The 14646-nt window shown below is 33.4% G+C and overlaps 1 protein-coding gene across 1 annotated transcript; it reads right to left on the reverse strand.

The window, feature by feature from the left end:
• Positions 1-1007: 1007 nt before the first annotated feature.
• Positions 1008-14322, reverse strand: LOC111706639 (differentially expressed in FDCP 8 homolog A). The gene is made up of 15 exons (XM_023479551.1): positions 14251-14322; positions 13618-13705; positions 12264-12305; positions 11560-11649; positions 8575-8639; positions 6809-6975; positions 6312-6416; positions 5802-5867; positions 5152-5257; positions 4716-4749; positions 4305-4431; positions 3434-3590; positions 2169-2266; positions 1829-1861; positions 1008-1548 (listed from the first exon to the last, which is right to left on the reverse strand). Exons 6-15 carry the CDS (start codon positions 6958-6960, stop codon positions 1482-1484), a joined length of 945 nt encoding a protein of 314 aa, XP_023335319.1. The 5' UTR covers positions 6961-6975; positions 8575-8639; positions 11560-11649; positions 12264-12305; positions 13618-13705; positions 14251-14322; the 3' UTR covers positions 1008-1481.
• Positions 14323-14646: the final 324 nt, after the last annotated feature.

Below are 14646 nucleotides of genomic sequence, written 5' to 3' on the forward strand. Positions count from 1 at the left end.
GCTCTTGACAGTTTTCATCTGGGTTCTTTTGCAGACTGGTTCAATTTAAAAAACGAATTCATGCTGTTTATAGAAATTATACAACGTAAAACTTCACTTTGTTGTCGACTGAAAACTGAAAGTTTTATTTTATAATACAGCACTCTTGGTTCTATTATGTTACCTATTTAGTCCTAAATCTCATGTGATGATATACCCAGTAAGGTTATCGATTTTTCCAATTACACTATAGTCACTCGGAATTGGAAAAATCCAAATTGCCATGCGGAAACCAGTTTTGGGGAATTTTTACAGTTTAAAAAACGCAAGCGGAAAAAAATTCCTTCAACATGTTGAATGGTGATCATAAGATCCGTGTTGAAACACTGAAGTCAGAAACGTTGTAATCGTCAAAATCCGTTAAAAAATTAACTTGTTATTGCCCAAAATCCCCCGAAAAATTTGATTGCCCTAGATCAAATAACTTTCAAGATCTCATACGAAAACAAATATGGGCAGTTATCAACGTATTCTCATATCGACATACTTTGTAAAATAAGTTTTACTTGTGACATTTTTATTTTTTTTTCCACCCTTAAGATCATTTTCGAATGGTAATTTTAATTTTACAGAATAACTTTTTATAAAAGTTCTTCAGATTGACAATGCCGATCCAAAACCAAGCGACAATATTCAGATTTTAAAAACTGTAGAAATCGACCCCCCTAAATATTCAGGGACGAATGATAATGTTTTTAATAATAAAAAACAATAAATTGTTTTACTTCAATTCTGATTTATTATACTAACCTAAAATCCTTAAACCCTTACTGCTTCAATTCCTTTTTACATAACTATCAAGCAACATTTAACAAACAAAAAATTAAAATTTTAATTAATTATTATTATTTATTAGTTATTTATCACAGTATTTAAATATTAATATAACATTAAGTTGATCAAAGTTTGAAATCAGTTTAGAAAAATGAACGGATATATTTAAAACATTCTAAAGGAATTCATTTTTTGCCACAAACTTTGATTCTTCCAATCCCGTTGTCTTTGCAACCGGATGTCGTAGAACTTTGATATTTCAAACTAAATTCTGGTAGATGAAACAGTTTTAGTTTACAACATCCTGGTGATAAGTAAAACTATCAAGTGGAAAAAAATTTGAAAAAACATTCAGATAAAAATTGTTGTAATAATGACAATTGATTTAGAGGCACTAGATTAGTTGTGTTGCATAAAATTTAAGAATTCAGTCTGGAAGTATTATTTACAAATTCAATAAGATCTGATCAAAATCTAAAATTTGAACAACTATCATTGCTAAACATTAATTGAATTATATCAACAACCTCCCCTACTTTGAATGTAAGAAAAAAGGTGTTGCACAGCGTTTTTAAAAAGATTGAATAATCAGATTACATGCATCGCGTCGTTAACAATGGAATTGTTCATATAAAAATATATATAATATCTAATTTTTGATATTTAAATCATGAATATATTTCCTCTTTATCAGTTTCTTCAACTTTCATGGTTCTCTCTCTTTTCCTTTCACATCTATTCAATAATTAAATGAGAAGATTTTAATAAACATCCTCAGATCTGACCGATCCATAAGCTTAAAAAAAGCGAAACAAGAAAATTGGATATTAACAATTTTTCACAAAAAATCAGTAAATCTTGAAGAAATGTCGGATTCATTTTTTTCAGGACGGATCCAGAATCCAGATCAATGTGAAATGGATCCTAAGCACTAAATAATAGATATTTAAGTTATATTTAGCATTTTCTTTGTTAAAGAGAAATAAAATCGGATGGTTTATTTTGATAATGTTACCTGGGACAGTTTAATAAATGACGAAAGCACTCTCTAAAACAAACAGTAAATGTTAGAATTAATTTTAAACTCCTTACAGTTTTACTTTTACATTTGCCAAACTTCAAACTGTCATAGCTTAATCGATTTTTGTGCTACAGACCTATAATTGTCTATGATAGGAAATTTGCGGTTGATTTTGAAAATGTAAACCATAAGTGTTTTTGGGACACTCAGTATGTTTATTACGGATTTCCGATGTTTAGGTTTGGAGACATTTTTTTTGTGTCTCATGATTAATTTTCTTGATAAATTTGAAAACCAAAAAGAATTTATATTTTATATTAAAATGTTTGTGTACCTATGAAAAACTGCTCCACAAGCCTGACATGTTTCTGTTCCAATGGTAAAGGGAAATAGAACTTCAGATTTCTCGGGACATACCTCACACACAAACCCCTTAAAAAAATTTTTTTTTAATTATTAAAATTTTTTTAGAGAAAATCAAGCAAAAGGATGAAATGACATTAAAAGCCTCCTTTTACAAGATTTATACATGATCGTACCATGTCCCCAGTGGTAACCGCCAAAAAAGTTCTTTGAAAAAGTGATCGGAAATAAATCCTAAGTTTTGACACTAAACGGTCCTGTGGAAAAAAGTCCTTGAAATAAAAAGTCACTGGAAATAAAGTCCTACCATTTTGAGACTTTATTTTCTTGGACTTTTCTTTGGTTCCAGTATGATATTATACAAAAAAGTCCTCTTACAGTGGAAATGCGTGGGAACAAAGGCTATTTACAACCATAAAAAGGGGCTTGATATTAAAATCACCCATGGCTATGTTAAAAATTCAGATGCATAGAAGAAAAGTCCTATTTATGAAAACGTTTCAGACTTGACCACATTTTTCTGAAGCTTTAATTCTTGTTTTTTTTTCCCATCGAATTTATTTTCTTCGGGACTTTAACTCCTGTGATATTATTTCCTGAGACTTTATTTTAGAAAAAAAGTCACAGGAATCTAAAACTCAGGACTTTATTTCCACTGACTTTTTGTCCTATGACTTTAGAAAATTGAGACTTTTTACCAAAGTATTTATTTCCAGGTTTTTTTCCCAGAAACTTCTTTTCCTATGACTTTCTTACATAGATTCGTCGCCAATATATTTGCAGTTAGACCTATTTAATTGTGGAAAATGAGACGACATTTAAGCAATATTATAAGCATTTAATGTTGTTTAAAAGTAAATTATTTTAGTAGTACTCCAGTATGTACCTTAGCTCTGCAGAGTATACAGGATAGTATATGATCCTGCCACTACTCCAGTATATACCTTAGCTCTGCAGAGTATACAGGATAGTATATGATCCTACCACTACTCCAGTATATACCTTAGCTCTGCAGAGTATACAGGATAGTATATGATCCTGCCACTACTCCAGTATATATACCTTAGCTCTGCAGAGTATACAGGATAGTATATGATCCTACCACTACTCCAGTATATACCTTAGCTCTGCAGAGTATACAGGATAGCATATGATCCTGCCACTACTCCAGTATATACCTTAGCTCTGCAGAGTATACAGGATAGTAAATGATCCTACCACTACTCCAGTATATACCTTAGCTCTGCAGAGTATACAGGATAGTATATGATCCTGCCATTGCTCCAGGATCTGCCCTAACCATGCTCCAAGAGATCCTAACTCAACGTCTAGAAGGTCCTGAAGACTATAAAGTGAATCATCATCCACGAAGTGTTGACGTTCTTCCAACTTCCTAAGAATACATTTCATCGATTTTTTTTTTCAATTACGATGTTTAATATTCCAAGAATCTGTATATAGGGTTAGGCAGGAAAAGACTTCAATCAATGACGACCCAAAGTCCTTACTAGAATAGAACACTGGGAATGTTTAATTTGGTCTTCTATCATTTTAACCAATTACTTTTTTTAATGATTGGGGAAGGGAAAAACAAGTTTCCAGTGAACTATGAATCTAGGAAAAAGAACGAATACATTTTTTGCAGCCGTTTAAGTCTCATCATTTGTTGGTTTCAATATATCTATAAACTAATATCATCACTTTCCACGGGCAAATTTTATCCAGAATGATTTTTGATACTCTGGGGACAGAAATATGAAAAACTGGCAAGGTTAAATTCTATAGATTTGACATAATTATATGCAGAAAATATCAGAGCTGTGACGAATTTATGTTTTTGTCCTGAAAGCGAAACTTGTTTGGAATAATTCTTAGCTTAACCGACTAAACTCAATATCTACTATGTAACCTTTAAAATTTAGGAGTTTAGCGTCCAAAACCGAAAAGGACAGTTATCCCAATCCCTGACACCGACTAACAAAAGTGAAGTATCAACTATCCAACATTCTTAGGTTTAACCGTCCAGGGTCGAGGGGGGGGGGGGGGGCCTCTTAGTACCAAAGGCACATATACAAGATCCTTAAGTGTTGGCCTCTATTTTCCTAACCTGAGTAATCTGTTGGCTGAAGCTACCCTACACAGCATCAAATACTTCTTCATCTCTAGAACTGATCTGCGCTGTCGTACAACAGCTGACAGCTCTGCTGCTACAATACTTAAACCAGGACTACAAATATACATTATTTAAGGCTAAAAACTATTTTGTTTTAATTAATGAAATGGACAAAAGTTTTCCTTTTTCCAGATAAAAAGATATGCTCGGTATCTTTCTAATTGTTTCTCAGATATAGCTTACCATTGTCAGGGGCGTATTCAGGAATTTGTCCAGGGGGGGGCTTAAGCAGCCTGGCTAACCTAGTATAGATAAATGGTAAGCAGCCTGGCTAACCTAATATAGATAAATGGTTAAGCAGCCTGGCTAACCTAATATAGATAAATGGTAAGCAGCCTGGCTAACCTAATATAGATAAATGGTAAGCAGCCTGGCTAACCTGATATAGATAAATTTGGTTAAAGCTGTTCAGACTTGTATGGAATTGGACTTTTTTCCAAGTTTGAACTATCTGTCAGTTTCTCTATAGTATATGCAGTATGCACCTCACATTTGATAGGGTTTTAATACTCATTTTTCGCTTACTGGTTGAGGGCTGGATCAATAACTATGCACTACACTAGCTTGGGACTCCAATTTTGCCTGGAGGTTTCCCTGTTAAAAGTCAATCCACTTAACTTGGAATTTTTAAACCAGACTAAGAACATTACAGTAGATCTGAGTTTCCCAATAAATATTTGAGGCAAATCGACAGGAGTTTCATGAGTTATGATCAGACATCTAAACAGACACACAAACAGAGATTACTACTTTATTTAAGTAAAACTTGAAGACGACTTACCGGCATAGGTGTGAAGTCCCAGTTATGAATAATCCTAGCAGGGATGGGGGAACTGTATCCCCAATGACAGGATGTACAGAACCATAATCCAGTATAATCACATAATCTAGAAATTAGGATTTATTAATAAACATGACATTTACTTATTTTGTTAAGAATAGAACTAAAGTCATTCCGGGGTTTTAAACTGTAAATCAATGCTTAGGATCCATTCAATTTTGATTCCTGGATCCGCACTGGGAAAAATGGATCCGGATCCGGATGCAGGTCATTTCTTTAAGATTTACTGAATTTTTATAACAAAAAATAATTTTCAAATTTTGTGTTTTATTTTTTTCCGCTTATTTTATCCTAAAACTTGATGAACCATTCAGAAATGAGGAAATTTTTATAATCTCACTTTTTTTCAAAAGTTAAGATTTGGGTTTTAACAGTAAAAAAAGTTTTTTTTTTGCAGTTTTTGGTTGATATTTTACCTCTTGGATCCGGATCCGGATCCGGATCCAGGAAGCCAAAATCTTGTGGATCCAACGGATCCGGAACCAAAGCATTGCTGTAAACTGTACATACAGTGCAGTGCACACTGCACAATCGTACATGAGGTACTCTATTTTGGGACTTCTGAAGGAAGAGAGTTTTGCATAGCAAACCTGTGTCCACTTTCTGGATGGAGTTTAATAAAGCATTCAGCACATTCATACTTCTGTTCAACCAAACTAAATATATAAATAAATCATTCAGCACAGTCATACTTGTTCAACCAAACTAAAATAGATAAAGAATAGAATTCAGCTTTCACATTTTTGATCAACCATATTAAAATACATAGATATAGGATTTAGCATTCATACTTCTGATCAACAACCCTAAAATAGAATGGATGGTAATTATGAAGGATGGATTCTTGTACCTGATCTCTGAACAGATATTATGAAGAATGGATCCTTGTACCTGTTCTCTGAACAGATATTATGAAGAATGGATCCTTGTACCTGATCTCTGAACAGATATTAAGAAGGATGGATCCTTGTACCTGATCTCTGGACAGATATTTTGAAGGATGGATCCTTGTACCTGATCTCTGAACAGATATTATGAAGGATGGATCCTTGTACCTGATCTCTGAACAGATATTATGAAGGATGGATCCTTGTACCTGCCTGATCTCTGGACAGATATTATGAAGGATGGATCCGTTGTAGAACAAGTTCTCCTCCTCCTCCTCTAGAGGATGCAACCACGCCCCCACACACTTACGCGACAACCTCAAAAGTAAGTTAAATTCTTTCATTCATAAATTTACAGACTTAAATTGTAAATTTATTATTGTTGTAAAACTATCTACAGCTATTTTAACTTTTGGTTTGAATTAAGATGAGCAGGATAATCTTAACAGTCACATAAATACATTCATTTTTAAAAAACAGCTCCGAGAATTGAGAAAAAATAAATGGGAGAAGTAGTTAAACTAAGTATGGTTGATTCAATTTCTAGTTAAAGTTAAAATAAGCAGTTCAACATTAATAGTTTAACTCGCCATACCTCCTTTCACATCTTTACCCTTTTCATAATATGCAATCTCGGGATTGTTTACCAAAAAAGGGGTTTCTTGCTTAAAAAGTTGGTTTAATTTAGTGTTTTAAAATTGGTAGATTACCTTGCTAAGCACTGTGCATGAACAATATGAGAACATGTTTTACATTCGTAAATAGTCTGTAGAACAGGCCACACAGCACTTCCACATTCATCACAATACGATCTAAATATTCGTAAATAGTCTGTAGAACAGGCCACACAGCACTTCCACATTCATCACAATACGATCTAAATATTAGTAAATAGTCTGTAGAACAGGCCACACAGCACTTCCACATTCATCACAATGCGATCTAAATATTTATTCAGTCTAAAACAGGCCACACAGCAACGAGTTACTTTTACATTTATCGCAATACGATATAGATTTTATCATTTGCATTCACTGAACAGTAAACTTTGATTTGAAAATTTAACACTTATTTTCTGTATATTAAATGTTGTATTTTGTTTATTGTTTATCAATGTATAATATATAATGTTTAACTATAATGTATATTTACTAATATTTTACATGATAGGAAAGACATATCAAATTGCAGACCTAAATACTCGAGCATACATGTTTGTACAGTGAGCACACATAAATATACAACATTTGCTGTACCTTACTTGTACCTTATATGTACACGTGTGATCTGTACCATGCCTTGATGTTCACTACCTGTGCAAGTTACGTACAGTTTACATTATACACCGCGGTTCGGACACTTATGTACATTCTACAATAAATATATGTGTACTATGCTAAATATGTTGTACATGTAAATGTAGATGTAAAATTTAGTAGTATATACCTACACTATGTGTGTTGTACTTTGCATTAATATCCACTATGCATGTATGTACGTACACTGTACATTAAAGAATATTTGAACTGTACAATCTACCAGACTGTACAATATCTTCCTTGCAGTACATAACATGTAAAATGTTTTTTTTTATGCTAGTTACAAGTTGAATGTACATTACAGAACAGATCCGCTTTGCTATACCTTGCAGTACACTACTTGTTTAATGTACAGTACTGTACAGGTCCTAATTACTGAACCTTTCAGCAAACTACTTGTTCAATGTACAGTACTGTACAGGTCCTAATTACTGTACCTTGCAGTACACTACTTGTTTAATGTACAGTACTGTACAGGTCCTAATTACTGAACCTTTCAGTAAAGTACTTGTTTAATGTACAGTACTGTACAGGTCCTAATTACTGAACCTTTCAGTAAAGTACTTGTTTAATGTACAGTACTGTACAGGTCCTAATTACTGAACCTTTCAGTAAACTACTTGTTTAATGTACAGTACTATACAGGTCCTAATTACTGAACCTTTCAGTAAAGTACTTGTTTAATGTACAGTACTGTACAGGTCCTAATTGCTATACCTTTCAGTAAACTACTTGTTCAATGTACAGTACTGTACAAGTCCTAATTACTGAACCTTTCAGTAAAGTACTTGTTTAATGTACAGAACTGTACAGGTCCTAATTACTGAACCTTTCAGTAAAGTACTTGTTTAATGTACAGTACTGTACAGGTCCTAATTGCTATACCTTTCAGTAAATGCTTGTTTAATTTACAGTACTGTACAGGTCCTAATTACTGTACCTTTCAGTAAACTGCTTGTTTAATTTACAGTATTGTACAGGCCATATTTACTGAACAGCTATCAGTACACTACATATCGAATGTTCAGTACTGCACCTTCCAATACACTACTTTTTGAATGTACAGTAATGACATTATGACAGTGTTAAATTTACCTAGCATGGTTCACTACTATACTTGAATGTATAGTAATGTACAATGTGCAGGTCATTTTTACCTTGCCGGAAGCTTCTGTAAGACTGGAACAAGACAATGACGTAACGTTTCAACTTCTCCCGGACTCTTAATTAATACAAAATTTATATTATACATTCCTAAAAATGTATAGGATACTATTAACTTAAATTGTCGATAAATACCATGTGTCTTAAAGGCAAGGGCTGATATGTAGGCAGAGGGGAGGGAACTAATTAATAATTCTTGAACGCCTCTCCTCCCCTCCCCTCCAAAACTAAAGGTAATTGCACGTAAGATCTTATATGATGTCAATCCTCCTCTTGAAGAGATATTGAGAAAAAACAATATTTGTGTTAAGAATTTCTGATAAGTAATTAAATTAATTTGCGTTTAATCAACACTACTAAAGCCACTTCACTTCAGGGATAAAAGGGTGTAAAGCCCCCCCCCCCCCGAAAATAACCCAAATTCCTGAATACGCCCCATTTTTACAACATTTCTACATTGTGCAAATTTAAAGTGGAAAAAAGAACGGCCAATCACCTCAAGTGAGACCAGTTTTTGGAAGCGTTTAAAGTTAAGTCTCAAGCTAATTGCGAGAATTTAATTGAAATTGAGGCGCGTGCGGACTGGGCAACGCGACCTACGGAATCAATGAAGGGAGGAGGACAAACTGATCCGATCAGCTGTGATCAGCGATCAAAGTTCAGCTGTGCTCAACAGCACTGCGCTTCCATTAGATAAAAGTACCGAACTTCTATTTAATCAAAACTCAAGAATTTACTGACATTGAATCTAAAGATTTTGGCAAATATCTCCATAAAAAATCGTTTTCCGAAAAAGTGGAGAAAATATATAATATGCAAATAATTTTTCCCGTACTGATTCAAACAAAAAGTCCTAAAAAAAATTCCTATTTCGACAAATATACGCATTTTTGTGTGTTCGAGGTTGCGTGATTATTTAAAAACTACTAAGGTTTCGTGATTAAAAGTATAAATGTGAGAGAATAGTAATCGGGCCGACAGTTGACACGGAAGGAGGGGGGGGGGGGGGAGGCGAGTAATTCTCACTTCTACTTCCCCCCCCCCCCTCCCTGGTTGCTTACTCTCACAATTCAATCACACATATCATATCACGGAAAATAATTGAATCCGCTTAAATAAAACAAAAAATCTTTAACAACCAAATAGTAATTCAATTATATTCATGCAGTGAAAAAATTATCATTTAAATTGTTTAAACTTTAAATTATGATAAATTGATGGACCATTTTACGAGAAATACAATTTAGATGATTAGCTTGGTGTTTTTGGTCCATCCAATTCTTAAAATTAAAATTTAAATGGCGAAGGCCGGGGCCCAAATTTCGAGTTTGAAATAATATGGCCAGCATAATGAGAATTTAAGGCCGATAAAAACAGACAATTTACTTAAAACAAATGAAAAATTAACTTTTATATCCAGTCCCGGACTCTCCAGACCAAGGGACCAATGAAGCCCGGTGGCTCGTTCAAAAACGCCCTGACATGGCGTGAGATAATGCCCAGCAGCTATAATTAAGTTCTGTATTTCGGTCTTAAACATCAAAGAGGATCAAGAATGGGAGAAAACTCATATACAGGGTGTCCCACGAAACATGACAGTATGCAGGATGACTTGAATGTCGTCTTGATTTTTGATATAATTTGCTGCGTTTATTTGTCAACCTAATTTTAGAAGTAAATTTCTAGAGATAATAATCACAAAATTTCCCTTGTCCTGCCATTTCCAAAATGTGATCTGCCTTTTTTGTGCTTTCAATATTGCCCGAGATATGAAGAATTTCGTTCAGATTTCGACAATTTTGCTTTTATTTAACAAAATTGAAATCTGAACCAAACTCTTTATATCTCAGGTAATATTGAAAGCACAAAAAACGCAGACCACTTTTTGGAAATGCCAGGGCTAGGAGAATTATGTGATAATTGTTTCAAGAATCATACATGTTAAAGTAGATAGAAGAATAAATTCAAATACCAAAGACGACTTTCAAGTCGTCTTCCTATTGTCATGTTTCGTGGGACAACCTGTATTTACAAATACATTTTTTCCGGAAACCCCAGTCAATACAATTACAGGGTTACCCACAAAGGATGAGACGACCTCAAACGTGTTAAATATGAATATGAAGGTTGAATTTGTTTTTAAGATATAATTAATGGTCTATATAAGATGAGACTGAATTAAGTGCATAGCTGCACTGCAGGGAAGCATAACTGTAAAAAAGGCTTAAAGTGACAGTAAGCGTAATTTCAAGTAACCCTCTAGAAAAAGTCACAAGTTACAGAAGCGACTGGTCCCTTCTGTAAAATTGTCTCTTAAAGGGACAGTAAAGGAAAAATGAAAGGGGGTATAGGCTGAAAGCTAATCACTTTAGCTCTTGATCGCGACCCATGAAAGTTTTATCTGATGTTACTATCTCGAGAAATTGATATAAAACTGTGTTAAAATCATACGAAAGTTCATATATGTAAAATTTAGAAAATCTTAAACTTAAATCACGTGACCAGAACTATCACCAATGGCAGAGCAGTATACTGATCACGTGTCTCTGCCTGTATCACGTGACCACTTTACTGCACTGTCATTGGTGGATTTTCTGGTCAAGCAATTTGGACGTGTAAATAATATATGAATTAAATCTATTAAAAATAGAAATAACAAATATAAAACTAGAATTGGAGTAAACCTAAGTAATAATTAGCTTTCTCGGGGATATTATCGTTTTCAGATTGGTTGCTTATTTGCTGAATTTGATCTTATTTAAACCCACTACTTTTATACAAAATTGTATATATATTAATTTTCGTATAAATTTGACACAGTTGTAAATCAATTTCTCGAGATAGGAACATCAGATAAAACTTTCATGGGTCGCGATCGAGAGCTAAAGTGATTAGCTTTCAGCCTATACCCCCTTTCATTTTTCCTTTACTGTCCCTTTAAGTCTGCTCCGTAGCGGGTAAATATATATACAATTTACCTGATAAAACTTTCTATTTTCTAGATCTTGTTCTTTTATCCTCAACTTGATCAATTTATGGACAATTGATTTCCTTTGATCACTGTTGACCTGAATCACAACCATTGTATAATTGATTACCAATTGATTACTAAATCCAAACCATGTATACTGTGAATACTGTTGACTTTGCTTAACTGAACTACGTACTATCAATTATAATCTGAAGATTTTATCTTATCAATTGTTTACACAAGATTTCCTCCTAATATTATAGGATATGATACAAATTTGAAAAAACTTTATGTTATGTCTCAAAAATACCAATTTAGAGCTATGCGCAATCCAAATTATGATGAGGCACAATTTCTATCAAAAAAACGAGATTTTGAAAAACTAGCTACATCATCATTAAATCTCCGATGCTCTGTAACGGACCTAAAGGGTATCCAAACTAATTATGGAATATCTAACCTAACCTATTTTACGAAATAATACAATTTTAAGTTGGTTTCCTCTGGGTCGGATGAGCGAGTACCAAATCACCTTTTTGTCAAAAATTAAAGTTTGTGAAAAATCAAAATGGAATGTGCATTTTTCCTCCAATTAAATAGATTTTATTGATGAATTTTTGCTGTGAAAACGTAGATTTCTATTAAAGCTTTCATTTATGTAAAATATGAACCCCTGGAGCGTATTATGATAATAATAAAGTTTTTGCCAACCTCCGTTTCTAGAATAGTTCTCTTCAGTCCCAGGATAGATTCCTAGAAATATTTGCTTATATTATCCTAGAATTAATTAGAATTAAAGAGAGTCGGGAACTTTGGGATGGGCGGTGCGACCAGTCGTTTCAACAAAGCAGAACCTTTTTCCCCGTTTATAACATTTATTTTACACAACTTATTTGTCATCGTACTGGACTGGAAGTCGGGCAACAGAAGTTCAAAGCTCTAGAAAATGTCGAATTTTGATAGACACGCAGATTGGATTGTAAATAAAAGTAATAATGAAGCAAATAAACTAAAAAGAAAAGTTTGCTATTGGTAAAGCTCAACTAGTGATATGCATAAAGTTAGTTTTTACAAATTTTCTTCCAGGGTCAAAAATTAGCAAAATGTAAGATGAAACAAATTTTATCAAAATTGTTTATTCTTTGCTTTTCTAAACATTCTTATTTCTACGCCAAGCTATGGCCCAGACAGATAATATACAATACAAGTTTTAATGAAATTAATCAAAACGATTAACAACAATAAGCCTACCGAGGGAGGAAACCCCTGGACGTTATGAGCCTCCGCCATGCCGACACGAGCCTCCCAGATTTGCTAGCCAGACCGAGCCTCCGTAATGTAGAAAGAGCCTCCCCAATGCAGTACGAGCCATCGCTAAACAGCAAAGCTTCCTTTTACCTCTTGGTTTTTAATTCATTTTTTTCTACATAGCGGCACAAGAATTTTGATTGATAGATTGATGTTGATTATCGACTGCCATGATTTGTAACTAAAATCGACTCATTATGTGGTTTATAAGATTTCTATTTTACATCAAAACATGTCTTATGCAGTAAGGAAGCTATTTGGAGATTCGTTTCTGAATTGAACTTGGTTTATTTTGTTTTAAGCAATACCTGTATTGGCATTTTTTTTCAAGATTCAGATTATTTGCCAATGTCAAATTTTTGATTACCTTAATCTGATAAAAATTCAACAACAGTTATCGCTTAAATCAAAGATTACAAAATATTAAATAATTTACTTAAAATTTCTTTCTCTAAATGTTTTATAAACCACTTTACTAGTCATAATTAGTCACTATTTTTAAAAATTGATTAATATACTTCTGATCTTGTTAAACTTTATATTAGTCATATTTAGAAAAACACAAAAACATCTTAAGGAATCCATTCAGTTTAACGGATTCGGCTCTTACTGCATGGCGGAGGCTCGGTCTGCCTAGCAAATAAGGGATGCTTATGTCTGCCATAGCGGAGGCTCATGGTGTCAAATCAAAACCTCATCAAAACGACTTGTTATTCTATACATCACATTAAATCATAATTAGCGGGCCCCAGCGTACCTGAATATCTTCCAGTGAAGCTAGGGAATTGTTTGACAATATATCTGTAGTTGCAGTTGATCCACTTTTATCCTCCTCAATCCGAGAACTAGGAAAATGAAAGTTTATTCCAATCTCAATACTGCTCCTCCAAGATAATGTATGCGCCCAAAACAAACGGTTTTTAATGTTAAAACTATAGTCCTTGTCTTTATGGTTAAATAATTACGATATTGAAAAAGATTAAATTTTTACACTTATCCACTTCTTCAATGTATTTAATTAATAAGCTAGGAAATGAGTAATAATTCTCCAATGTCCGAATTTATTGAATTTGATCCGTGGCTTAAATTTAAGCCGCCGCTCAAATTCTATAAATCCGGCCTCAGTTCGGGTGAGACGCACGTTTAATATTCATTTACCCCTCTTCGGGGATTTACAGGCTGATATTTGAACGCATAAACATGATTAAATTTCCACAGCAACTTTCACTCCGCTCCATATTTAGACGGGATTTAGAATCAATATAAGTAATTACAAATTGCTTATTCTTGATAAATATTACTTGAGCTACCAGACTTTTTATTTACCAACTAGTCGCACATTTAAACTAAATTGTAAAAACTTTTATTCAATAAAGTTGAAGTGGAGAACCTAATCTCTGGTGTTTCATCACCCAAAGATCCAGCAGATCCTAAGCTACCAACAGAAGACATCTTTCTGAAAAAAATCCACTAAATGTATTTATTCAAATAATTCAAATATTAAACATTCAAAAATCCGTGTGGGTAAAAATTACAATAAACAAATTTGCAATGTCAATCACAAAGATATGTTCTCAAAAAGAAATATTTTCCACTAGTATTTATCACCAACTTAAATTTACATAGTAATACGACTTCATCAAGGAAGCTCTTACTGCAATTGATAATACCAAACATTATGTATGAAGTATGCACTTCAGATTTTCAAGATATTTTTGAGATTTACAGAGTTGGATATTCTGAAGAAGTATCCTGTTTACGCAATTGGATTGGATATTCTGAAAAA

This window comes from Eurytemora carolleeae, unplaced genomic scaffold (genome assembly GCF_000591075.1).
Source record: "Eurytemora carolleeae unplaced genomic scaffold, Eaff_2.0 scaffold741, whole genome shotgun sequence".
In the NCBI taxonomy this organism is placed as follows: Eukaryota; Metazoa; Arthropoda; class Copepoda; order Calanoida; family Temoridae; genus Eurytemora; species Eurytemora carolleeae.